Here is a 27,962-nt window from a genome sequence, read left to right on the forward strand (position 1 = left end):
CCTCTATCCCTACACACAGAAACGCAACCGTAGCCATCTTGAAAAACCTCCGGTAGAAAGCAATGCATAGCATAAGCTAATACAATGCCTGCTACCCACAAAAAGTGTAAGAGGTTTCACAACAACATAAGTCGCCTGTGCGTGAATCCTATACCCGTTGCCTATGTCATACATAGGAAAAACGCCGAACGAGAGTAACGGCTAGGCCGTGAAAAAAATTTGCGTACGAGCATTACTGCAACTAAACAACACAGCATTGTGAAACACATATACTTAGTTAAAGCAATGGAATAACACCAGTTCTAATTGCATGTGGAGCATCAAGCTAAAAAGAACCTATTACCGAGTGTAAGTTGCAGACCTTGCTTAACCTCGTAACACAACACAACTCACCCCCCAACGTAAACAGGGTAGATTCATATATACACAACCCCACCATATGATTTGTTTGAAGAAACACACAGTTTGTTCGGCCAAAACACAGTCCCCCTTATGTCGGGGAACTTTTTTATTAATACTAATAAAGTGTAAGGCACAAAATCATAGAGGGGCCGGGAAGGGTGTAGGAGAGGGGATACAGAGGGGAAAAAAGTCACTCTCAACGGCGTCTGCCACCTCGCGCCGCTCGAGTCTTGCCACCCCGGGGAGCCCCGGAGGGACGGTAGGTTACAGTCTGCTGGACACGACGTTCCCTACCGTCTCCTCCGGTCTGGGATGGGCCGGCGGTGGCCGAAGCGCCGTTTCGTCCCCTGGCCCTCTTGGCAGGGCCAGCAGCGGCGGCGGAGGCAGTGGTAGCGGCGACGGAGACAGCTCGACGTCGCGGAAGCCTTCTGCCCCCACCGGCAAGGACGGGAGGCGGAAAATGGGGTTGGAGGACGGATCTCTCCTCTGCCATTTCTCTGCATGTTGAGGTCATCAATTGCAGGGCCTTCCCGAACAGGCCAGCGTCGGAGAGGGCGGCCGTCAGAAGAGGGGCTCTCTTCTTCTCTGGCACACGGGCCTGCTCCAGCCAAAGGTGACGCTGGCCCAGGGTGGCCAGGGCGCGCACTTTCCCCATGGCTATGGCCAGCACCTGGGAAAGGTGCAGGACAGCTCCCGCAGCCTGGGTGATCTGATCGCATTTTACCTCGTTCAGATCCGTGCCGCCCGTCATTATCCCCGATACAAATCTAGCCAGGTGGGCGATGTTAGACGCCGCAGCCAGCGATTGTGTACCAGCGATGAATGACTGGTCACCCCAATAAGCCAATCGCCTAGCCGACCTCCCCTGGAGGACCGGCTTGCATAGGGGTTCCCACACCATATCCGGACAGAGGAGCACGGCCATCGGATTGTCAAGCCGAGGCACGCCCTCCCCCATACCTTTGACTAACCCCGACACCCGCGTAACTGGTACGTAGGCGGGAGTTAGTCCCATGATGTTGGACACCGCCTGACCCCGACGAACATAGGCCCCCATCGATGGGAAAAATGGGTAGACAACGTCCACCCCTCTCACTGGGGGACGCTGCCAGGGATGGCCTATGAGGTCATCAGGGACAGGTGCAGGCAATGGCAGCGGCAGCGGCACACCGTTCGCGGTGGCGGCTACCGCCATGAGCTCGGGAAACAAGGCCCGCAGTTCCCCCTGCGAACCTTCCTCCACCGACCCCGCATCCCTCGCATACAGCAGGCTGCGACTGGTCAAGGAGCCACAATCCGATGCGGCCGACAGTAGGGCATCCTGCTGATGAGGCCAAGGTGGTTCCTCGACATCTTCAAACAAGGCGCCCCATGGAGCCATTTCTCCCCCCTCCGGGGTCTCCGGAGGAGGGATACTCTCCTCCACGGGACCATCATACAAGAATCCGTCCGCCTCTTCCATGAAGTCTTCGGTTTCCATCAGAAATCCAGAGTCGGACGCATCCTCGCTGGTCTCCAGCAGCTCCCCAAACCCAGGCCGTTCGCGTCTGCACGCCACCATCTTGCGACGCGAGCGAGCAGACGCGAAAAGTTTGCGTCGCAAATCCTCCGGCTCTAAAACAATCCCCCGTTCATCAACGGGCGATTCCCCAGAACCAGAGGAACCAGAGTCGAGATCAGGCCATCGCCGGAGCGACGGCACCGAACCCTCGGCTCGTCGGTGAGGAAAACTATCCACCGGCAGTCTCCCGGGCTGGGTCGGCAACCACGAGAGTGGCAACAGCCCAGCACCGAAGCGCACGACGGAGGCGGGAATGGAGAACCGGTGGTGAAGAGTAGGTCTAGCGGGTCTACTCTCCGCAGAATACATTATGACCCAAATCTTTTCTTATACAACAAAGTGAGAGAAGAAAAGATTAAGCACAATGTAAACCAGTCACAACTCTTTTCAACTAACAACACGTCAAGTGGGGTACTACCGAGGCACTTCCTTGTGGTGAAAGCGAGAAGGAGGAGAGCAGGTGACCACACACCTGCTTATGAAGGTAAGCTGATGAGGGGTGTGGTCAGACTAATACTGGTATTAAAGGTATATTTGTGGAATGTTATTCAGTACGCGTGCACGTACGCGAGGGAGTGCAGTAGGTGATGCCAAGCAGAGCCCCTTAACGAAACAGAACCTTTCTCAGACTCAAAATACACGTAGAAAGTCATCAGAAACTGTGAGCCTTGGTATAGAAAGTTCAGTCAATCTGTTAGACTGAACAATGTCTTCAACCCAATGAATCAGAGATGTAGAACGGCAACATTGTTTTTCAAAGGCTGTATGAATGCTGTATGAATGTGAAGGATCAAGGTCTTTATTGATTTGGGGTAGGTTTGCTGATGCTCTTTTGCAGCAACTGCTTCACACTAACACAGTGACACTGTTGGCCACTGAGCAGCCCCACCAGAGCAGTTGGGGGTAAAGTGCCTTGCTCAGGGGCACGTTGTCGGTGGGTAATGAGGGAGGGGGAGAGCGTTAATCATTCACTTCCCCTCCCAGATTTGTCCTGTTTGTCTGGGGGGATCGAACTGGCGACCTTCCGGTCTCTAACCTGTAGGAAATTGCATGCATTTACTTCACCGCTTAGTAGGAAAACTAAGTTGTACACTAGTTGTGAACAAAAACACATATACCATCGAATAATGGTTTGAAAATACTGTGTTTCCTTACAAAATCCTCATCTCAACCTTCTCTTCCTCTCCCCCCCCCCCCCTCATGTAGCTGGGAGGGTGTGGCTTATTCGGCGTAGGGGTGTGGCTATCCTTCACACAGGCAGAGTTTTCTTCTCTGCCGCTGTCCTTCCCCTCTCTCTCGGCCGCCAATCTGCTGCTGGTCGCCGGGGGCGTTACCATGGTGACCGGATTCCTGGGTTGCCTCGGTGCCCTGAAGGAACAGCGCTGCCTGCTGATGACGGTGAGAGGTCCTGGGGGGCAGGGGTCCATAAAACAAGATCACATCACAATGTCAAAAAATGGCAGTCGCATTACCTTTCAATCCTTGGGGTTTGGTTTACGGTGACATCAACCCCACATGAAACAATGGTGGAAAACGTGCATAGATCCTTTACTTGAGTACCAGTCTGCTACAAGTAGGATTTCCCTGATTGACCTGGACTAGCGTTGTAGTGAAAGTCATCCAAAATCCTACTGAAGTAAAGTTACACATTCTATATGATGTTCTGGTATTTTTAAAGTGCTTGATGCACTGACCACTAGATGTCATGATAAAGGTACGGTGGCTTTGCTTGAACCTCAAAAGTGCCACATTTTCATCTGTTTTTCACACTTTGTATGCAAAACTGTTTCCTACAAAGTAACAGTGGTAGTAAAAAGTAGGATGTTTCCTTTGCAATGTAGTGGAGTAAAAGCATCAACTTCCCTAAAAATTAAAGCACTAGTGTAAAATATTTAATTTAATTTCAAACCTTTATTTAAACTCGAAAGGCAACTGTGGTTTCCCTCATTTACAGTCAACGTCAAGTGTACATACAGAAATAAGCATAAAAGCATATAAAATCACAGCATATAAAATCATAACAATAAGACAACAAGACTGGGGAAAAAGCAAGGATAACAATTCAATGAAAACACATACAACTTGATTGACAAAGGTTGAAGATCAAGGTTTTAAACTCTGCAAGAGAGGGAAGAATCTCAAGCTTTAAGGACTGTTGTTCATTCCGTGAGCTAGGGACAACATAGTGAAATGCAGATTTACCCTGTTCCGAGCAAACTCGAGGGAAGGACCAGCCAGTCACTAGAACAGGTTCCATGGGTCCCAAAGTTCCATTCCAATAATGATGTAAGGTAGCTTACCCGTAAGGGCCTTAAAAATGAACAAATACCAGTGTGTCTGTCAGAGAGGGCCAAAAATATAACTTGGATGATGATGCACAAGGGAGATGACTTGCTCTTATTCACATGCTACACACTCAAATAAACACAGTTGTGCACAAACATTCATACACCACAGTACCTACCATATCTTTAAACTCACATCACTACCCACTGTCTACAACTGCCTTACACTGTAATCATAACTACCTAAAGTTACCTCAAACTATAGTCTACACCAGGGGTCAGCAACCTTTTTGACATGGAGTGCCTGTTTGAAATATAGTTGTAACTAGTGTGCCTCAACAATATTCCATGCATCGTAATTTTTTTCTCATAATCAGGTCTTTTTAATGATAATTTTTACATTATTACATCATTATTGTTATTGTTATTATTAACAATATTATTATGATGGTTGTATCAACCCTAAATCTGAGTTGGGGGGGGGAATGCAATGCAGACAAACAGCTGCATACAGTGCGACCATTTCACTCACATTTGCCCATACATTTTTGGACACATCACACACCATCGGTGTGTGTACTGTATGTGTGCTGTCATAGCTCCACCTACAGGCCTAATGGAGAACACCAGGAGAACACCAGGATGTGAATGGAGGGTGAATGTGAGGTATATCGTGTAAATAAGTTTTGATTGATTGCAAGACTACACTGTAAAAAATAAATAGTAATAAGTTACCAGAACTTAAAAATATTGAGTTCAGTTACTGTGCATTAAGGTTTTCAGTTTTCAATCCATAATAAGTTAACAGAAAAATAAGTACACAACCACATTATTTCAACCTAATAAAACTATGTGTATTGTCATTGTTTTAAGAACACAAGTTGGCTTGGTAATACTCACATTTTGAGTTAAAAAAATTGCTTTTAACATGTGCAATGTTCAATGAAATAGAAAAATAAATAATCAAATTTGTTGATTAATCCCACTGGTCACGATGGTGACCGTAATAATGTTTTTGTTATAAGGCTCTGCAAATGTTACTGAATGATGTAGCAATGTATTTCCAGCTAAATTGAAATAATAAACAAATAAAGGGTCTCAATTAAATATGTGGTAGTAAAAATAACCTGTGGGAGGATTTCAACCAGATAAATGCGACAACAGTGCAAAATATTTCACTATAATATTAAAAAAAAAATATATATATATATATATAATATATATATATATATATATATATATATATATATATATATATATATATATATATATATTTTAATGCTGCCCCGTGCCTATGAAAATGCCCCCGCGTGCCTATGTAGGCACGTGCCTATAGGGTTGCCTACCCCTGTAAGAAAAAAAGCTGCAAGAAAACGGTAAATGTCTGGCATCAATGGTTGACAAATACTTACTGTCAAATTACAGTAAAATCAAATACATTTACAGATTACAACCTTTATTTAATGGTTAATATTTTGATAAAAGGTAATTTACTGTATCTTTATGGTATTTACACTTAAAGTAGTAGTTGTTATTTTTACAGTGTACCCATATAACTCTGTATGACGTACAATAATGCAGTATATACCATAATATGTATATTAATATTCACCGTATATATATATATATATATATATATATATATATATATATATATATATATATATATATATATATTTATATTTATATTTACAATATAATATATATTTATCCACACCTGTCTGAATATACCTGCATATTCCTGTTTACATAACTGTAGATACTATATCTATATCTGTATATATCCCTTACCTACCTAGTTATACAGCTGGCCAGTATGGCTTACTACTATAATGTTTTTATACCTGTATCATTGTACATAATACAATAACACTGTACATACATCAGATTATCATTTAGTTATATATTGGTAATAATAGTTTAATCACTTGTACATTGTATATTGCTATTGCACGTTACTGTTACCTTGCACTCTGGTTAGATGCCAACTTCTTTTCGTTGTACTGTACTTGTGACGTACAATGACAATAAATTTTAATCTAATCTACCGCCCCCCTCCCTCCTCTCTCTCTCTCTGCAGTTCTTTGTCATCCTCTTATTCCTGGTCTTGACAGAGGTGACTCTAGCGATCGTTATCCACCTTTTCCACCCTGAGGTGAGTCCTCTCTCATCTCCTGCCATTGGCCACCAATAAAGATCACTCTCACTCACCCACTAACTTTTAACAACCCTAACTGGCCTTCTGCCAGAAATGTTCGACCAACGGCGCAAATTACCCCCAAACTGCCCCCCAGCGTGTTTTTTAAAGGGATTCCTTGACATGATAGGAAGGTCTAGCCTATGTAGTCCACTGTTTATCTTCACCGGGTAGCTGTCACAATTTGGGACTTGCTTCTTCAACACATGTTCTTGTGTTGAAAGCAATTTGCTGGCTTTGTTAGCATTATTAGTTAACCAATCAATTGGTAGGCTACAACCAACTGTGAACTACAGCCTCTTCACTAATAGGCTAGCTTGTTGCCAGCAGTTCCCATTGGTTTTAATGAGAAATACTAATAACCTTAACAAATAAATAAACACAAGTCATGGTAGGCCTACCCCTTTAAGAAAAAAGCAAATAGCGAGTAGACATAAATGGAGATACAAGTTCAGGTACATAGCCTATATATCAAAACAAGTATTATATCTGTACAGGCTTTTAGTGCATGGTATTGATTGAATATATATTTCCTAAATGTCCTCTCTGTGTGTTCAGTAGAAAGCTATTCGGCTGCAAGCAAGCCTAGCTTAGCACAAATTAATGGCAGTGAATATGGACAATTTGTGCTAATCTAGGCTATCGTGCAGTCGGATAGCTTTTTACTGAACGCACAGAGAGGAAATTGGTATTGGAATCTTCTTGTCTGACTCTGGAGAAGACGGTAAGTGTATTTCCCATAATGTTGGCGTGTTCCTTTAAGTCGTTCCAGAAGTTTCCACACCGGTTTCTTTTTGAGAAATCGGCACCAGGCTCTTGTTGGCACTGGTTTGTGTTGCTAGTGTAGCAGGGTGGATTATCCCTGCTTAGTGGGAACAGGTATGCACAGCCACTGGGTAGCGAGACACAGTAGAGCTCCGTCTGACTGCACCTTCGTCTTTGGGCCTGGAGCGTCAACCTGGAGGCCAGCAGTGGGAGTGGATGGGGCCCGGGATTTACCAACCTGGTCTGGTACTCTGGTCTTCCTCGCCTTTCCGGGGCGGTCAGCAGTACTCCCCAACTCGCTCTCACCTTCCTCAATACCTCCGTTAACCCTCCCACACCTAGTGACTGAATTGTAAATAAATAACTTAGTTCCTCCCGCAAGCAGTACCCTCCCTCGGTGACATTAGAAACCTTATAGTGGAAAAGGGGGAAGTTGGATAGGAAGGGGTTAATTGTATTAACGTTACCCACACCAAAAGGGTTAATAATAGGCTCAGGAATGGACACGCACACAGGACTCCCATCTACATTCTTTACTCTTATTTGTACTGTTCAGTTACAAATAGTCAATAGTAAAGGGTGGTTCTATGTTTACTTCAGTTGTAATTCCATCTCTTGTAACACTTGTAAAATACACCCACACCGTATAGAACCAGGTATTGCCGACCCAAATATAATATACTTCAATGTGCTTGACTCATCACCCACGTCTGGGTTAGTACCAGGGATAATACCTCTCTCAGGCTTTACTTATATAGTAGTGATAGTACCTCTCTAAGGCTTTACTTATATAGTAACATGTCGGTTACCTCCCAGAAGGAAAGGGTTAAGTAGATGGGAAAATATTATTAAAGAACAAACACGTTATCACACTCAAAAAAAATGAAAAGGTGGGCCCACTTTACCAAACAAAAGTCCTATACTAATGCCGGCATGTAATGTTTATGGGGTACCCCTATGAACTGTAGTTAGCAACATTAGCTTCGCCCGTAGGCCGCGCCACACTGTGTACTGTGCAATAGGATCTTGAGCACCGAAGCGCCAGTGTACTCAACCAAGATGGCGGCCTCGCCGCACCACCACTGTCCGGGTGGTAAGATGGCATTGAACGCTCTCGTCCCAGGAGCTAGCAAGCTGTGTTAGGCAGAGGGGGCAGTAGCGGGCTGGAGGCGCGTGCTGGGTGATGGCGACCTCTGCTGGACGGGACGAACTCCCGTGCTAGGCTGCCGACCGCCGGTGCAGAGAAGATGTAGACCGCCGGCGCTGACAGGCTGCTGGCTGCCGGTGCTGGGTTGACGCGCAATAATAATCTGGAGGCTACCTTAACTGAAGCTACTCTGTGGGTCCTAGAAAGCCCTCCTGCTAGCCGAAACATACAACAACGCACGGTGCCTCTAACCACCAGTTCTCTTCAGGCCACGCTGGCCGGGCACCTCGCTGGAGGGGATAACGTTAACATAAGCCAACTTGGCTATACCGCTTTCTTCTAGGATAACTCGTTGTATCACTAGGGTTATTCAGTGGGGAAATTCAACATGCTACTACGCTTATATTTTCTAGTATAACCCGTAATATATTCAAGTTCAATACGTTCACCCGCGTGATCCACTACGGGGCTCTTCCAACGACACGACCATTCAGGTCCAAGTCCAACGTCGAAGAGGCTGGTTCTCTCCACTTCCGTTTCAGTTGACTTGCTTCTCCTCCATGCCTCTCTCGTGCGCTCCGCCTGCCACCGCCGCCCCCAGCTGGTACCGCCAACTAGCCCCACAGGAAGAACTGGGTGAATTGAATATGATTCAGTTTAATGTTTATAATCCATATTCCAGCCGGTGAGAGAAGGAGAAACTCGCGTCATTGTTCAAGAGAATATCAATGGAAACTAGTTAATATGTCTTTGTGCACAAAGGGGAGATAAAAGGCAAGTCAGCACTTCTGAATAATAGTCGCATATAGTCGTAATAATTTCTTTAAAAATCCCATGAAAGTCCATTTTAACAATTGTAACTCTTATTTTTACTATTACAGCTTAAGTAAATGAGAAAGCTTTGCAAGCTATATTGAAGGAAAGGGTTTTATGCCACATTGACTTGCAGTAGCATTGTTAGTGAGTGCTATGATATGCAGATAACGCTGACCTAAAAACACCCCCCTCTGCATCAATGGTGAGGATGTGGAGAGAGTCAGCTCCTTCAAGTTCCTCGGTACCCTACTACCCTCATATCTGCTGACCTCTCCTGGACCGCAAATACAACCGCGGTCATCAAGATGGCCCAGCAGAGACTTCACTTCCTGAGGGTGCTGAGGAAGAACAGACTGGAGGAGCAGCTGATGGTGACCTTCTATTGCTCTGCTGTTCAGAGCCTGCTGACGTACTGCATAACAGTGTACTGAAGCAGACAGAAAGGTGATTCAGAGGGTCATAAACTCGGCACAGAGAATCATCGGCTGCCCCCTCCCCTCCCTGAAGGACTTACACAACTCCCGCTGCCTCAACAGAGCAAAAAACATTACAAAGGACAGCTCACACCCTGGCTTCCACCTGTTCGACCTGTTGCCATCGGGCAGGCGTTACAGGTGCATTAGAGCCAGAACAAACAGGCTCAGAGACAGTTTCTTCGCCAGAGCCATCACCACCCTGAACTCTAACATGCACTAGTAATAACTCACCCCTCCTCCCACACTGTGCAACATCCTGATGTGTAATATCCACAGTGCAATACCCACCCACTACCGTCTGACACTGTGATTGTTATTTGTGTATTGTTATTCTGTATTGTTGTTATTTTGTATATTGTACAGGACTGTAACATTGTCTTATTGTATAGTATTTAATGTTTCTGTATAGTATTTAATGTTTCTCTTTTATTACTTGTGATTTTATTACTGCACCTTAAGTTTGAGTCCCAAATCTCGTTGTATGCCGATATAATGACAATAAAGTACAATCTAATCTAATCTTGAAATGTCCGACTTGATTGGTCCAGGACAGGCTTAGGTGGTCAACTGACATGGGGTTTTCAGTGGCCGATGCCAATATAATGATATATATAGGCAATATATATTTTTGCATCTTATAGAATACAACAATGTAATGATAACAATTGAGATACACAATCACTGAACTGCTAATGTTAGCTATATTTGATACCCAACTTAGCTGGTTGGTGATAGCTAGGTGTGTACTTGCTAACATTACAATTGAACTACAAATCATGTGTTCTCACTGAAAGATGGGAATAAATGTAATTATACATGCATTTTTGTTAATTGGCCTCATGGGCAGGAGTCATTCCTTTAAAATGGATAGTGGGTATCCTGTAGACTATTTGAGCTATTTATGATCAACCTCTGTCACGTGTCTGCTTCTTGATTGATTGATTGATTGATTGATTAATTGATTGAAAAGGTTATTAACAGATTGCAGAGTGGGTACAGTACAGTACAGCTCAATACATACAATTGTTAAGGGGATGCAGACCAGAGAAAGACTTTTGTCTTGTTTACATCAGGGTCCCCCATTTTCACTGTACACTGTACATTGGAATACTGACAAAGCCATACTTGGTCTTTACTGTACAACTGGGTTAGGACATTTGTAGGGGCCAGTTTTGAATTGCAGTCTCCCGTAGGTGTTCTTTGAGAGTGTTTTTGAAAGTGGGTAGTGATTCACATTCCTTTACAGCTTTGGGTAGGGCGTTCCACATTGATGTGGCATAATTGCGAAACGTGTTTAGTCCCTTGTTTGAGCCGAATCTGGGTTTAACATGATTTGTGGAGCTCTCTCTGGTGTTGTGATCGTGGTATTCACTGACCTTTGGGAAGTATTTTGACATGTACATGGGTACCTTGGTCGTGTAGTGTATCTTGTAGACCAGGCCCATTGCAAGTTGCTGTACTCTGTCGTCTACTCTAAGCCATCCTAGGTTGGCAAAGTGGGCAGGGGTGAGGTGGGTTCTAGGAGTCAGGTCAAGCAGTAGTCTGACTAGTTTGTTTTGAGATGTTTGTAATTTTGTTTTTAGTGCCTTTGAGGTGCTTTGGTACCATGAGGTGCAAGCATAGTCGTTCTCTCTCCCATCCTTCTTGTAACCATCTGCTGTATGTACACAATTTCAAAGTGACACCAATAACATTCTAAAAGGACCAAAGTGTATTTCCTGTTTGCTAATGCAGTAGTTGACAGGAAACACACTTGGACCCAAACTGTTCCCTATATCAACAGAATCCCAGTGAAACCTATACAGTTGAATAAAAGCAAGCATGCCATTAATATAAAAGATCACAAGTTTCTCTCTCTCTCTCTCAGCTGGACTCCATAGCGCAGGGCGAGTTAAAGGACGGGATGAAGGTTTACACGACAGACGAAGGACTGAAGAAATCCTGGGACAATGTACAGAAAATGGTGAGGAGGGACTGATCCCACACAACCTCCTTATATGGCTCTGGAGTCACAGTGATCTGTTTAGAGATAAATCTGTCAGTGATTTAAGATATTCCTTTATTGATCCCCTTGGGGAAATTCAGGCATCATAGCAGCATGGGGGAAGGGGGGGTGGTACAGGTAGTAAAAACAACACAGGCAGTGTAAACAATTTGGTCAATTTGGTCAGTATAATTTACTATCTAACTAGCTGAAAAAAAATCACTTGGATCTCCTAAGAGAGCTGTGTTTACAATATGATTGGCCCATCCGTATTTTATATATATCTATAAAGAAATTGCAGCTGCTCTATGTTACTGTAGTTCAGAATGGTTGTTCTGAAACCGTTTCAGATCCCATACAGGTATGTACGGCACCCAAGGCCACACATCCTTGTCTCAAGGACCCCCATCTGAGAAGATTTTTGTTGTTAGATATGATTTAGTACTGAATTGTATAACTGCCCATATTGTACAGGGAAAATTATCATTTCATTTCAAAGGGGTTCTGTGTCTCGAGAGCCCCACCAAAAGAACAAAATAAGAAATACCATATGATGTCACCAGGAGGCGAGCAGACCTCTACTGAACTGCACATTATTTCTTCAACCTTCCTGGAGTTGGGCTACAGTTTCAACTACAGTCGAAAATAGTTGAACAAATAGCATCTGCAGTTCACTAGAGGTCACACAGAACACGTTGGTAAGTTTCATGTCCGATTATCACATGTCTTCCCCACAAACAGAATGGTAGGATTAAGGTTGAAAATCGGCAAACTGGCCCTTTAAGATCAAAATAGTTATTCTTAAACTCTACTTTTTCTCACTGTACTGACTTCTAGTGGATGAAAAGACGGTGGAATTGACCCCCGACCCCTCTTTGAGCACCACTGTTCTACAAAATATCCTAATTGTAGATCTACAATATTTCCTTCTTGTCTCCTCTCAGTTCAAGTGCTGTGGTGTGACCGACAGGACGGACTGGCACGAGGTGCTGAACGGAACGCTCCCCTCGTCCTGCTGCTCTGTCGGGACGGACCAGTGTGTTGACGGATGGAGTGAGGTCGGTCACCTTCGCAAACACACAGGGGGGGGGGGTCTAGAATATGGAGGGGTCATGGTTTAGGTAGTTATGCGCAAAATGCTTCCAAGCTGTCCGTATGTTTCTAACAAAATCAAGATTCCTTCCAGATGTGGAGTGCATGTGGAGAGGAATGTCAGGAATGTCTCACACTGTGACAATGCAATTTATTTTCATGGTTCTGTTCTTTCAACACCCTTTCACTCAATTTGTCTCCATCCGTCTTCATCCGTTATGTCAACACCCTTTCTCTCTGCCTTTCCCTTTTTCCCCCTCCATGGCCCCTACACTCTTCGTCTTCCTTTTTTGTAATAGATTTTTAATTTTATTTAGGATAAACATATACAAAAACAATAGTATTCACTTTTTTAGACAAGGAAAAACTAAAAACTAAAAAGAATGTTTTAATATACTAATATCTTCAACCTGTCACTAGCCCAGGTAGTTGTCCCAGCATGCTTTAAAACCACCTCCATCGTGGCAGTGCCGAAACATTCCTCTGCCATGAGCCTCAATGACTTCCACCTTGTTGCACTCACCCCCAGTGGCGGACTGGCCATCGGGACGTTCGGGACGAATCCCGATGGGCCGGAACCAAAGTGGGCTGGTCCAAAAAAAAAAAAAAAAAAAAAAAAAAGTATACTTTTTTTTTTTTACTTTTTTTTTTTTTTACTTTTTTTTTTGGGCCAGTGTGTGGGCCAGTGTGTGGGCCACTAATGTGGGCCAGTGTGTGGGCCACTAATGTGGGCCGGTGTGTGGGCCAGTGTGTGGGCCAGTGTGTGGGCCAGTGTGTGGGCCAGTGTGTGAGTCGGTGTGTGGGCCACTAATGTGGGCCAGTGTGTGGGCCAGTGTGTGGGCCAGTGTGTGGGCCAGTGTGTGAGTCGGTGTGTGGGCCACTAATGTGGGCCAGTGTGTGGGCCGGTGTGTGAGTCGGTGTGTGGGCCACTAATGTGGGCCAGTGTGTGGGCCGGTGTGTGAGTCGGTGTGTGGGCCACTAATGTGGGCCAGTGTGTGGGCCGGTGTGTGGGCCAGTATGTGGGACGGTGTGTGGGCCGGTGTGTGGGCCAGTATGTGGGCCAGTCTGTGGGCCGGTGTGTGGGCCAGTGTGTGAGTCGGTGTGTGGGCCACTAATGTGGGCCAGTGTGTGTGCCGGTGTGTGGGCCAGTATGTGGGCCGGTGTGTGGGCCAGTATGTGCCATTTTACATGCTTAAATAAGATGTACCTTAGAATTCCCAACAGTTAGCCATGTTCTCGATTAGTCTCATCTACATGTTTGTAGATAACCACAGCTAACTAGCTTAAGCTAACAACTAGGTCAACTACTACCCCGTAGTTAAACAAATGTGATTGCATATAACAGCTAACTGCTACAGCTAAGTTGGTAGTTAGCCTATTCCATTAATGTTGAATGTATTTATGAAGGTTGTTGATGGTGGTTGGCGCTGAATAGCAGACATGATTCCGTCAGTCTGCCACAGGGAAGCTGTGTTTGCTGATGCTGCTCACGACCACCAGTAGCGTATGACTGTGTGAGTGTGAATGCTTGATGGTTTCTGTGAAGCGCTTTGTGGAACAATGCTGATATACAGTTAAGAATGAGTCATTCGCTTTTGGTTTTTAAGAAAATGGTTTGTAAAGCTATTTTTGAAAACTACAAGGGTGAATAATACTGTTTTTTTTTGCTATTTTCTTTTAGAATACTGTTTTGGAGTCTTAATTTTTTTAATTTTTGTTAAGAATATAGGACAGGCATAGGCTATATAAGCATTGCTTCAGTCTGTACCTTCTCAGTCACTGTAAAATCAAATATTGTTAAATGATGGTGTATATTGTATTGTGTGAGATGATGACTGAATAAACTACTACTACTACTACTACTACTACTACTACTACTACTACTACTACTACTACTACTACTACTACTACTACTACTACTACTACTACTTTGGGTGTTTTCAAAAGGCTGAAAAACGCTGTATGAATTCAAGCCATTATTATTGATTGCTGATGTTCTTCTTATGCAGTTGACTCTGAGGAAAGAGAAAGCGCCCAGTCCAGCACAGCTGACCCTGAGGGGAGAGAGAGTGCCCAGTCCAGCACAGCTGACCCTGAGGGGAGAGAGAGAGCCCAGTCCAGACAGACAGACAGACACACAGAGAGAGAAAGAGAGAGAGAGACACAGAGAGAGAGACACAGAGAGAGACACACAGAGAGAGGGAGAGACACAGAGAGAGAGAGACACACACACACACACAGAGAGACACATACACAGAGAGAGAGAGAGAGAGAGAGAGAGAGAGAGAGAGAGAGAGAGAGAGAGAGAGAGAGAGAGAGAGAGAGAGAGAGAAAACAAGCTCTTGGAATGGGTGTCTGGGAGGAAGTGGGGGGTCTTTCGATGTTGATTAAACGGCAAGCAACTAATGTCATGAGTGCCAAATTAAAGGACAATAAATCCAATCTAACTGAAATTGTGTAGCACAGACCTTTTCTATGGATCAAAACCTCAATATTATTATGGTGTAGTTAATACTTCATGTATCCTTAATCCCTAGGCTAATGAGGCACTAAGATGTTAGTAAAAAAAAAAAAACACATGCCAATGACAGGAAGTAACGGTATATGTATGTGTGTGTCTCTGTGTGTGTGTGTGTGTGTGTGTGTGTGTGTGTGTGTGTGTGTGTGTGTGTGTGTGTGTGTGTGTGCACTGTGCATGAGTGCACATCTAGGGGCGGTGTGTAGATTTGGTCTCCCTGATGTTGACTCCTTAGCCACAGCCTTGGGTTGTTTAATACTGGACAAGTGTTTCATAACGGCCGTTGTGTGGGCCGGTTTCGGGGCCGGTGCGTGGGCCGGTGTGTGGGCTGGTGCGTCTGAATGTCCCGGGCTGAATTTGTGTCCCAGTCCGCCACTGCTCACCCCTATTATCATGAAGTGCTTCGATAGGCTGGTCCTGGCTCACCTCAAATCTGGCCTTTCACCCTCACTGGACAGACACCAATTTGCCTACCATGAGGACAGAGGACGCTATCTCCTCAGTGCTACATTCTGCCCTCTTCCACCTGGATGAGATCAATACCCATGTGAGAACGCTGTTCATCAACTTCAGCTCAGCATTCAATACCATCATTCCCTTCAAAACTCAACTGGATACTTGACTTCCTAACTAACAGACCCCAGGTTGTTAGGATAGACAATCTCGCCTCCTCCACCCTCACCCTGAACACTGGCGTCCCGCAAGGCTGTGTGCAGACCGTTCTCTGCTCCCTCTTCACCCATGACTGCACTGTGTACAATGTGAATTTCACTTAAAGCGTTGGTGTTTCTCGCCTGGACATGCTACTATTTCCAAATCAAATGTATATAATAGGTATTATGTTTCATCATGAATGCATGAAAGGGGGGGGGGGTCGTTTTTTGATGCTTTGATCGTCACAAACGGCATACATTGTGGAGTAACGTTACAAACACACGTTGCGATCGATGAAATCATGGTTGGATCAAAGCAGGATTGATATCATTTAGTCCTTACCTTCACTAGGAGGTACCCAGTGTTGGGAAAGTTCACTTTCTACATGAACTAGTTCAGTTCACAGTTCACAATTTTTAAAATGAACTACTTCAGTTCATAGTTCATAATTAAAAATGTTGAACTAAAGTGCATGGTTTCAAAGAACTAATTTAGTTCTTTTTAGTTCTTTTTGATTTTTTTTGTTTTTTTTTATAGATTTTTCACTTACAGTTACTTACATTACAAAAACACACATTGGGACAAGGGGGGGGGGGGGGTCCTCCAGTTCATCTCTATGCCATCATCCACACCATAAGCAAGCAAAAACAAAAGAAAAAGAAAAACTGTCATGGTTTTTGCCTTATTTCACCGTTCTGTGAGGAACAGCTGTCTATTTTTGCTTTATTTCACCTCTCTGTGAGGGATAGCTGTCAATTCCTGTTCCCTGTGGTTAATTGCCTCATGGGTCGGCAGGTGTGTGGGCTTGATTGCACCTGATGCAGTGCAGCTGTGCCTATGGCCATGTGGAGTCTATTTAAGTTTGGAGATCGCAGTGTCAACTGCTTTTTCATTTTCCTAGTGTTGGCTGTCCTTTTGGTCACGCTCATTATATTGAAGTGTAGTCTGATCTCTGATTCAGAATTGAGCTTTATGGTAGTCATTCTTATTTTAGGCTACTCACGTGATTCTACACATAAACTCCCTTAGTGGAGGTTTATTGTTTTACTTTTTCCAATATAAACTCCTTTATTAGGAGGTGTCCTTGTGGCTTATTTACTTTTATACTATACCTCTTTATTGAGAGTAGTCCTGTTTTTTGGGACTTGATTTATTTTCTTAATTACTCACTTTGAGATTTCCACCTGTAAAGGTTGTTTTCTGTTGTTTAATTTTTCCCCTTTCCTAAAATATCTGCGTAAGCAGTCTAGTGGTTGTCCATTTCATGGATAACTTTAAGAGTCCCTGTTATCTGCTCATGACCCACACACACACACACACACACACAGCCCTCACAGAATGAAAAAGCCATGACTGGGTCAGCAGATAACACAGGTCTCGAACAAGCACTAGCTGCGCAGCGTCAAGGATTGCTTTCACATGAGGAAGCTATCGTACAATTACAACAACAACAAGCTCTCATGGTGCAACAGCATGGGGAGATGTATGAAGGATTGCGCAAGATGGATAGTGCCATGCATGATTTGGCTGACCGCATAGCCAATGCACAATTACCTCCCCCTCACCAGAGCCCACCTAATGTCTCTCAAGCACTACTCACAGGCCCCCGGTCATTACCTTGTGAGGCTAAAGTCCAGCTCCCCTCACGCTTTAATGGGGAGTCAGGTAAATGCTGTGGTTTTCTGGCACAATACCAAATAGTGTACAGAGCCCAGCCTTCTCGTTTTCAGTCTGAGGATTCACGTGTTGCCCTAATTCTATCCCTGTTGGAGGGACCTGCCCTTGATTGGGCTGTTCCACTCATACGGGCTCAGGCCCCAGTTTTAAACGACTCACAGGGACTCATGAATGAGATGGAGATCGTTTTTGATCATGAACTATACGATAAAGAGGTCGCCATGAAGCTGACGCGCATGCGCCAGGGCGCCAGTAGTGTAGCTGAGTTTTCCATCGCTTTCAGGACACTGGCTGGGGCTACAGGCTGGCCTGAGGGACCACTCATCACTTTGTTCACCAACGCGTTATCTAATCAGGTTAAAGATGCTTTGGCGGTTGTGGGATCTCCAGACAATTTTGACACACTGGTCACTACCGCCATACGCGTTGATAACCGGATCAGAGACCGTGAGCGTGAGAGGCGGGGCCAACGTTTTCGTGTCCCGCTGGAGGAAGTTTCGTCTTTTCCTCCACAACCTTCAGTGGCCAGCTTGTCTGAACCTATGCAGGTGGACAGCACTTCTGTGCGTGACTCCAGGCAGACTGGTTCTCATGTGGACTGGTGCCGGTACTGCAGGAGAAAAGGTCACACAAGGGTGGAGTGTCCGAAACTGAAGGGAAACGGTCAGTCTCGCTAGTGGGCCAAGAGACACTAGTGAGACATCACATCACCCCCTTTCGAACCTTATTGCCTGTGGCTGGAATAGGCAGTCTGTTAAGGTTAACGCCTTTTTAGACTCAGGGGCAGTGGACAGTTTCATCGATTCCAGATGGGCTGAGGACTCTAAAATACCTGTACATTCCCTCCATAAGCCCTGTAGTGTCACGGCGCTTGATGGACGGCCATTGGGTACAGTTAGTGTCACCAAAAGAACCAATTATTTATCTATGCGGGTTGCTTATGGGAACCATTCTGAGCGCATTCGATTCTTTTTGGTGGATTCCCCCACGTATCCCATTGTACTGGGTCATTCTTGGCTTAGTAAACACAAGCCACAGATAAATTGGAGTGAGGAGAGGGACACTGTCATGCAGTGGGGCTCCCAATGCCGTCACCGTTGTTTCCAAATTCCTCCGTCACCCACGAGTTATGATCAGTTTAGTGAGAGCGGTTGTGATCCTGTTGAAGCAGTGGGCGGTCTTGGTTTCCAGAGCCCACTCTCTCAACCATTGCACTCCGAGCCATCTGTCGATCAGGATGGGAGTTTGGAATGGGATCCACAGTTTGATTGGGACTCCCTCGGTGAGGAGGTTCTGGCGGAGGACAGTTTAGAGGCTCTGTGTGAGGACTTCTCCTCGCTTACTTGTACAGCTGACCCCCTCATGGAGAGCACCAACATCATGAGCGTGGAGTCACACCCGTTACCAGAGGGAGTTCCCAGTGTCTATGCTGACCTCAGTGAGGTGTTTAGCAAATAAAGGGTCACCATCCTGCCACTGCACCGACCTTATGATTGCGCCATCGAATTGCAGCCGGGCTCTATTTCCCCTCGTGGTTCCTTGTACTCGTTGTCGGTCCCCGAAAGCGCAGCTATGAACACCTACATCAAGGAGGCTGTGGCTACCGGTTTTATTAGACCTTCCACTTCACCTGCGGGTGCTGGATTCTTTTTTGTGGGAAAAAAGGATGGAGGACTGAGACCCTGCATCGACTACAGAGGTCTGAACAGCATTACAGTAAAAAAAACGGTATCCCCTTCCCCTGATGAACTCGGCGTTCGAACGCCTCCAGGGGGCATCCATTTTTACCAAACTTGATCTCCACAATGCCTACAATCTGGTGCGCATACGCCAAGGGGATGAGTGGAAGACCGCGTTCAACACTCATAATGGTCACTACGAATACCTGGTGATGCCATTTGGTCTTACTAATGCCCCTTCAGTTTTCAGGCATTAATCAATGACGTGCTCAGGGAGATGTTGGAAAAGTTTGTTTTCGTCTACTTAGATGACATTCTGATATTCTCCAAGTCCATTTCTGACCATGTCAAACATGTCAGGCAGGTCTTGAGGTGCCTTTTGGATGCACGGTTGTTTGTGAAGGCTGAGAGAAGTGTGCCTTCCATGTCCGCTCTGTGACCTTTCTGGGATTCATTGTATCTGAGGGGAGGATTCAAATGGACCCCAAGAAGGTGTCAGCAGTGACAGACTGGCCTACACCCATCTCGGTCAAGCAGGTGCAACGATTCCTAGGATTTGCAAACTTCTACCGTCGTTTTATTCGTAATTTCAGTTCAGTACTAGCGCCTATCACTGCACTCACCAGGAAGACAGCACCTTCCCATTTCCAGTGGACTCCCAAGGCTGAGGCAGCATTCATTGAGCTTAGGAGAAGGTTCAGTTCTGAGCCTATCCTCATTACTCCTAACCCATCCCTGCCATTTATCGTCGAGGTGGATGCTTCTGAGCTTGGAGTCGGAGCTATTCTGTCTCAACGCTCATCGTCCGACGGTAAGGTACACCCATGTGCATACTATTCACGTGGGCTCTCACCGGCTGAAAGAAACTATGATGTTGGGGACAGAGAGCTGTTGGCGGTCAAGTTGACATTGGAGGAGTGGCGCCATTGGCTAGAGGGAGCTGAACACCCATTCACAGTCTGGATAGACCATAAAAATTTGGAATATATCCAGGGTGCTCAGAGGAGAAACTCGCGACAGGCTCGCTGGTCACTGTTTTTCTCTCGGTTTAATTTCCTCCTGACGTATCGTCCCGGTCTAAAAATATCAAGCCGGATGCTCTTTCCCGGTTATATGATGGATCAGAAGAGGACCGTCCTCCTGAGCCCATTGTTCCTGCAGGACAGATCCTAGCTCCTGTGACATGGAGCATTGACTCTGCTGTGCGGAGGGCACAACGTTTGGAACCAGATCCGGGTGGGGTGCCCCCGGGTCGGTTATTTGTACCAAACAGCATTCGTTCTCGGGTGTTGAAGTGGGGCCACTCCTCTCGGCTGACAGGACATCCCGGAGTGCACAGAACTCGTGACTTCTTGGCCAGAAGGTTCTGGTGGCCTGGTATGATGAAGGACATTCGGGAATTTGTGGCAGCCTGCCCCGTTTGTGCACGGAACAAAGTTTCTCAACAGTCACCACCAGGGCTGCTTCATCCTTTGCCCATTCCTAGTCGTCCGTGGAGCCACATCGCCATGGATTTTGTGACTGGTCTGCCTCCTTCTAATGGTCACAGCGTCATCATGGTGGTGGTGGATAGGTTCTCCAAAGCAGCTCACTTCATTCCACTGGTCAAGCTGCCATCTGCTCAGGAGACCGCTCAACTGGTGGTTGACCATGTCTTCCGAATTCATGGCATCTGCCAGGACGTGGTGTTGGACCGTGGACCCCAGTTTCTGCTCGGTTTTGGAAGGCATTCTGTGCTATACTGGGTGCGACGGTTAGCCTGTCATCAGGGTTCCACCCGGAGAGCAATGGGCAAACAGAGCGCACCAACCAGTCTATGGAGAGTACGCTTCGCTGCGGCCCGGCACAAGCGGTCGGCGGATGTACACCGTCGCCCTGCGCCTTCCTACCGTGTGGGCCAACAGGTGTGGCTTTCCACACACGACCTTCCATTACGGGTGGAGTCGCGCAAACTCGCTCCCCGTTTTGTGGGCCCTTTCACTATTGTTCGCAAGATAAACCCAGTCACGATGCGTCTTTGGTTACCCTCGTCGATGAGGGTACACCCTACATTTCACGTATCCCGCCTTAAGCCGGTTCGGAGGAGCAGGTTGGTTCCTGCAGAGAGACCTCCACCTCCCCCTCGATTCGTTGATGGCCAACCTGTGTATACTGTACGGCGTATCCTGTCCAGTAGGCGGGTTGGTAGGGGTATACAGTACCTGGTGGACTGGCAGGGTTATGGGCCAGAGGAGCGCACGTGGGTTCCGGCCAGGGACATCTTGGACCCTGAGCTTGTTCGGGAGTTTCGGAGACGTGTCTCAGAGGGTCCGTCTGGAGCCGCCCCCTAGAGGGGGGGTCCTGTCATGGTTTTTGCCTTATTTCACCTTTCTGTGAGGGACAGCTGTCTATTTTTGCTTTATTTCACCTCTCTGTGAGGGATAGCTGTCAATTCCTGTTCCCTGTGGTTAATTGCCTCATGGGTCAGCAGGTGTGTGGGCTTGATTGCACCTGATGCAGTGCAGCTGTGCCTATGGCCATGGGGAGTCTATTTAAGTTTGGAGATCGCAGTGTCAACTGCTTTTTCATTTTCCTAGTGTTGGCTGTCCTTTTGGTCACGCTCATTATATTGAAGTGTAGTCTGATCTCTGATTCAGAATTGAGCTTTATGGTAGTCATTCTTATTTTAGGCTACTCACGTGATTCTACACATAAACTCCCTTAGTGGAGGTTTATTGTTTAACTTTTTCCAATATAAACTCCTTTATTAGGAGGTGTCCTTGTGGCTTATTTACTTTTATACTATACCTCTTTATTGAGAGTAGTCCTGTTTTTTGGGACTTGATTTATTTTCTTAATTACTCACTTTGAGATTTCCACCTGTAAAGGTTGTTTTCTGTTGTTTAATTTTTCCCCTCTCCTAAAATATCTGCGTAAGCAGTCTAGTGGTTGTCCATTTCATGGATAACTTTAAGAGTCCCTGTTATCTGCTCATGACCCCCACACACACAGCCCTCACAAAAACAAGCTAAAAGGAAAGCAAACCAAGACAGGCACTGTACAGTATTGCACTTGCCTCGAGCCCATTCACATGTAGACATATATTTATTTTTTCCTATCCTAGGTCTGTCCATACAATTGGGCACTGGGCCTTTAGAAGGATCCGAGAAATTTCAGCAGGAAAATAGTCTAATAGTGGGGCCCACACATTGCACAGTGTCTTTCATGGGGTAGCACACCGAAGATCTCTATATACCACATTTGTAAAAATGGAAGCTTATCCTTAATCCAGTTTATCAGAATGCATTTCCACCCCCCACCCCACCTACCCAACCTCCTCCAATGTACAGTTTCTATGTCAAATGTATATACTCTCTTTTCTGGATTCTTTTTGTATCACAAACAGTACTGTATTTGCAAATCTGGTATGTCATAAATGTATAGATGTAGCAGTACTGTATCTGTATGTCATGTATGTCATATATGTCCTGATTAATTGAAAATGGGGGACCCTGATACAGTACAGCTCAATACATACAATTGTTAAGGGGATGCAGACCAGAGAAAGACTTTTGTCTTGTTTACATCAGGGTCCCCCATTTTCAATTCATCATAACATGACAAACGCGTGACAGGCGTGTTGCCAGATCGGTTGGTTTTCCACATAATTTTGATGCCTGTTTACAGTGTGTTTTAACTGGGTTTTCGGCTGAAATGCATATGAAATCTGGCACATCTTTGAACACCGTTATAACAGAGTGCTGAGAATGAACGCACTTTTGAACTCCGTTACACAGCGCTGAGAATGAACGCGTTCTCAATTACGTTCATTTAGCGGATATACAGTACGTTCAGTTCACGTTCGCCCAAAATACGAATGCGTTCATGAACGATCGTTCATTGAACGCGTTCAGGTACATCACTGGAGGTACCCCAAAAAGAATATTCCAATTGTCTGATCGCGAGTCCCAGTATTGGTGTCCATCGTGTCGCCAACATAATCCACCACAACAGATGCATCTGGGGCATTTGATGCTTCTCAATGCGATCAGGATAACCGCTCGGCTTGCCTGACAAAGAAAACTGCGCCCGGAGACATTTGTACGTTACACAGGCCAAGATATAAGGTTTCAAAGGGTGCTCGATACTCCCACCTGGGAGGATGCGGCCGATATTGCACTTTGGCGATCTCAGGATGATTCCCCATGTTAACCCCGAGTCCGTGTGTTCAAGTTTCAAGTTTCAAGTTTCAAGTTTCTTTAATATTTGTCATACAGAAGTACAGAATACTTTTATACAAAATGCTTCTTACTGTTACGCTCCAGAGACTGTGCAAGACAAGATAAGTATGAAATAAAATAACATAGTAAAATTAGAAGTAAAAAAATGAGGTCACAGTGTTCAGTTTAGACATATGTACAATGTTCGATGCAGAATAGACGTAGTTACCATACAATATACAATACTGTGCAGTGTAATAATATACAATACTATATAGTGCAAGGCAGAAATGGGACGAGGTGCAATTTAGGTACAATTCACAGTAGGTGTACGAGTTGTAGTGCAAATCCTTTATCAATAAATATAAAGTGTAAAGTGTGTTTGTGTGATCTAAAGTGTGGAGAGTGGGTGCTGCGGTGTGTTGTTTGTTTGAGTGAGTGTGTGCGTGTGGGTGTGTGTGCTGTGTGCATTTGATGGTTGTTGCATAGTGTTTATTGTTCGTTTAGCAGCCTGATGGCCTGGGGATAGAAGCTTCTTCTGAGTCTTTCTGTGCTCGCCTTAAGACTCCGGTATCGCTTGCCTGACCGCAGCAGTTCAAAGAGGCAGTTGTTCGGGTGGCTCGAGTCCTTAATAATTCTCTTAGCCTTCCCCTTGCACCGCTTGTTGTAAATGTTCTGGATGGTGGGAAGCCCCCCTCCAATTGTGCGTTCGGCTGAACGTGTCACTCTTTGTAGTCTGCTACGGTCTTGTGCAGTGCTATTCCCAAACCAGGAGGTGCCTGTAATTAATAGAAATATCGAATAAAAGAAATAACGATTGAAAACCCGACTATACTCAGGTCTGGCGCTGAACGGTTGGCGAGATAACCCGACTATCCTCGGGTCTGTTGTCTGTTGTTTAATCACCTGTACATTGTATATTACTATTGCACTTTACTGTTACATTTGCACTCTGGTTGGATGCCAAACTTATTTTCGTTGTACTGTACTTGTGCTGTATAATGACAATACATTTGAATCTAATCAAATATAATCTAAAGGTAGATGGGTTAAGTGGAGTGTTCGGAGCAGGATCAGGAGTAGCAACAGAAGGGGGATTGTAATCGAATTAGAGACAGTAACAGTGAGATATGAGGGGGACAGGAGACAGGAGACAAAACAACGTTGTCAGGCCAGAGATGCTATAAAATGAGTATAAAATGAACCCGTCTATCTGGATGAACACCATCCTTTTTGTACAGGTCCTCCATGGGCCAGAACGAATAAAAATTGCTTATGAAACCGGAACCAGTAGCAATACAGAAGTTCTGTAACCAACTATTTTTAGACTAAAGAGGTGACTCAAACGTTCTGAACCATGTCCCAGGGATGGACTGGGTACAGGCCTCCAGACAGAATACTCTCCCAAGACTCGAGTTGTTGTCTGAGAGTCAGAATGAAGTTTAAATGACTTGACATCACATCATTAGCTCCAACGTGCACAATCACCTGTTGTTCAATGACATCAGATTCAGAAAAACGGTAGGTAATGCCACAAGGTTTGATTGATTGATTGATTGATTGATTGATTGATTGATTGATTGATTGATTGATTGATTGAAAACTTTATTAACAGATTGCAGAATGAGTACAATACAGTACGGCTCAATACAAACAATTGTTAAGGGGATGCAGACCAGAAAAATACTTTCGTCTTGTTTACATCAGGGTCCCCCATTTTCAATTCATCAAGACATTTATGACATACAAATATACAGTACTGAAAGAGACCATAAAAAAATATATACATTCTAGGGGGAAGAAACTGTACATTGGAGTGGAAATACAAACCTAATGATAGAATCGCCAATCAAAATAATCTATTTTTGCATTTCCCCTCTCGCTCTCTCTCTCTCCCTCGATTCACCAACACTGCTTTGTTAAACTCTCCTCATTTGCCCTTTTCCACCTCCCTCTCTTCCCCTCCAGCCATGTTACCAGAAGGCCAGGCAGTGGCTGCTGGACAACATCCCCTCAGTCCTGGTGTTTGGAGTCTGCATCGGCATCGTTCAGGTATGTCACCTTAAAGCTGCAATATGTAAGACTGGCAAGATTTAATGCTGCAGTATGTAAGACTGGCACAGTGTTAAAGCTGCAGTATGTAAGACTGACAGTGTTAATTCTGCAGTATATAAGACTAGCACAGTGTTAAAGCTGCAGTATGTGAGACTGACACATTGTTAAAAGATGGCGGATGACAGAAGACGGCAACAACAATAAAAAATACATTTCTCCAAGCAGGGTAACTTTCGGCACTGTTTTACATTTTCTACGCTTTCTACGGATTTTGTGGCACTGGTTGTGCCCGACCAGAAGAGCTTGTATGGGCAATTTAATTGTATGCATCATTGTTGAGGGTTTTCTCTTTTTTTCAGGAGAAGTTATATAGTGCAGGTTTAACTCATTCACAGTCAAGGATTAAAGGGATAGTATTACAATTATTAAGTATTAATATTTTATTACAAACCGAGAATCATTTCAGTCTACCCAAAATAAGGTGTGCCTATGTTTGTTAGCAATGCTAGTGTAAATCAATGGGTGCATGAAGCATGCATCTTACATTCACTCAAATTGACTTTAAATTTGGAAGCTTACCATACCTGCTAATTGTTCTCCTTCACTGCCACTAGGGGCTAACTGTGAGAGAGCAAGTTACAGTGCGTTTTCACCAATCCTGGTGAGGATGTGAGTGTGCGCGGGAGGGTGAACTGTTGGCTCAAACCTAGTCGCTGGTGGTCCTTCTGTAAGAATCTCGTTGTTGGTGGTGTGGACCCAGGCGCAATACAGGAATGAGAGAGAGGCAGGACACAAGCGGGGTGTAGTTGAGAAGAGGCTTTACTTCGCTCTTTACAGTAAAACTACAACAACAAAACAACAAACGTACCACAGCCTAAGCTGGCAGATAATGAATATACAACAAAGGGTTTAAACGTGAAGAGAACGGAAGGGTGCTGCTTGAAATCACAACCACAATGGTATAATGATAATAATAATGTTCTGACAACAACGGACGACACAAGATACGTTTACAAACCGAGGGAAGTAACAGGACAGCACAGAATATATAGGAGGACTAATCACACTGATTACTAACACGACACACCTGCTGACATTAACAGTGACACCAACATTAAACCAGACCGGGGAATAGAGTGGACAACACACACACAGGAGCATGAATATACAGAGGGAACAAACTAGACACTAATACCAGGTTCCAATACAATGTAACATAACAACACTGGGAAGATAGGACTAGACAGGAACATGAAGTAACAAAACAACAAGGGGGGACTAGACACCAGTGGCGGCTGCTACATTCTTTCCATGGGGGGGGGGGGGGGGGCGCTATACCAAACATTTTGCAAACATATGTACCACGCATTGGCATGTCACTGGCAGCGGACAGCTGACCAAGCAACACACAACCAGTCAAATAAAGTACAGTCTAATTCACAACTTGAAACACAATATATAAATAGAAAAGTTAACTCGCTCCGTCTCCAAACACACGCAGAGAGAGAGAGAGAGAGAGAGAGAGAGAGAGAGAGAAAGAGAGAAAGAGAAGCGTTAGCTGAGTGGCTGAGAGAGAGAGAGAGAGAGAGAGAGAGAGAGAGAGAATCACGTTAGTTAGAGAGAGAGAGAGAGAGAGAGAGAGAGAGAGAGAGAGAGAATCACGTTAGTTAGAGAGAGAGAGAGAGAGAGAGAGCGTGAGCGTGAGCGTGAGCGTGAGCGTGAGCGAGAGAGAGAGAGAGCGAGCGAGCGAGAGAGAGAGAGAGAGACCGTGAGCGAGAGAGAGAGAGAGAGAGAGAGAGAGAGAGAGAGAGAGAGAGATCGCAAATCTACCTTGTTGTTAAGTTGACAGCAGGCAGAAGGGCTTGATAAAGTATATCCACTCCATTATCCAGACTGTGTTGATGTCCATTGTCCATGCATGTCCCTCCACACTGCATCCATATATAGCTTGTTGTTAGCCAACAAGTACTGTGTGAGCTAACAACAAATAGCTGCATCACAACACAACAGCACTCACTTTGTTTAATTGAAACGTGGTCCAGCCGGAGGGCTTAATAAAGTGTATGTCCACTGACTGTCCCCCAGACTGTTGTCGATGTATATCCACACTCACTGCCCACTGTCCAGACTCCAGACTGAATCACAAGTTCACAACACACAGCCTCGAACATATTGCAAACTGTGGCTACGGAACGAACTGGCATCGCCGCGTCGGCCAATCAGAGAGCGTCTCCGTGAAATGCGGCCACGGAAATTCTAGACGGAAATTCTAAATGCTTGCCTAGACTGCTTCAAATCGCGCCCGGCTTCCATCATAAACATCATATTTCAACGCACAACGCGCTACGCACTGATTGGCTGCGACGGATACAGCGATGAAACAGTGACGCGCACTCAGAGCGCGATTGCGTCTAGCCCGGGCCGAGAAATACGGCTAGGAGAAATGCGGCAGGAG

At 45.2% G+C, this 27,962-nt stretch overlaps 1 protein-coding gene across 1 annotated transcript in view; it reads left to right on the forward strand.

The window, feature by feature from the left end:
• Nucleotides 1-27,962, forward strand: part of tspan4b (tetraspanin 4b) — a 57,155-nt gene that overhangs the window by 17,205 nt on the left and 11,988 nt on the right. Inside the window, exons 3-7 of the mRNA XM_084329791.1 lie at nt 3,170-3,361; nt 6,329-6,403; nt 11,517-11,612; nt 12,578-12,691; nt 25,421-25,504. Coding sequence (XP_084185917.1) covers nt 3,170-3,361; nt 6,329-6,403; nt 11,517-11,612; nt 12,578-12,691; nt 25,421-25,504 — 561 coding nt within the window. The remainder of the gene's footprint in view (nt 1-3,169; nt 3,362-6,328; nt 6,404-11,516; nt 11,613-12,577; nt 12,692-25,420; nt 25,505-27,962) is intronic.

This window comes from Notolepis coatsorum, assembly GCF_963971535.1.
Source record: "Notolepis coatsorum genome assembly, chromosome: 14".
In the NCBI taxonomy this organism is placed as follows: domain Eukaryota; kingdom Metazoa; phylum Chordata; class Actinopteri; order Aulopiformes; family Paralepididae; genus Notolepis; species Notolepis coatsorum.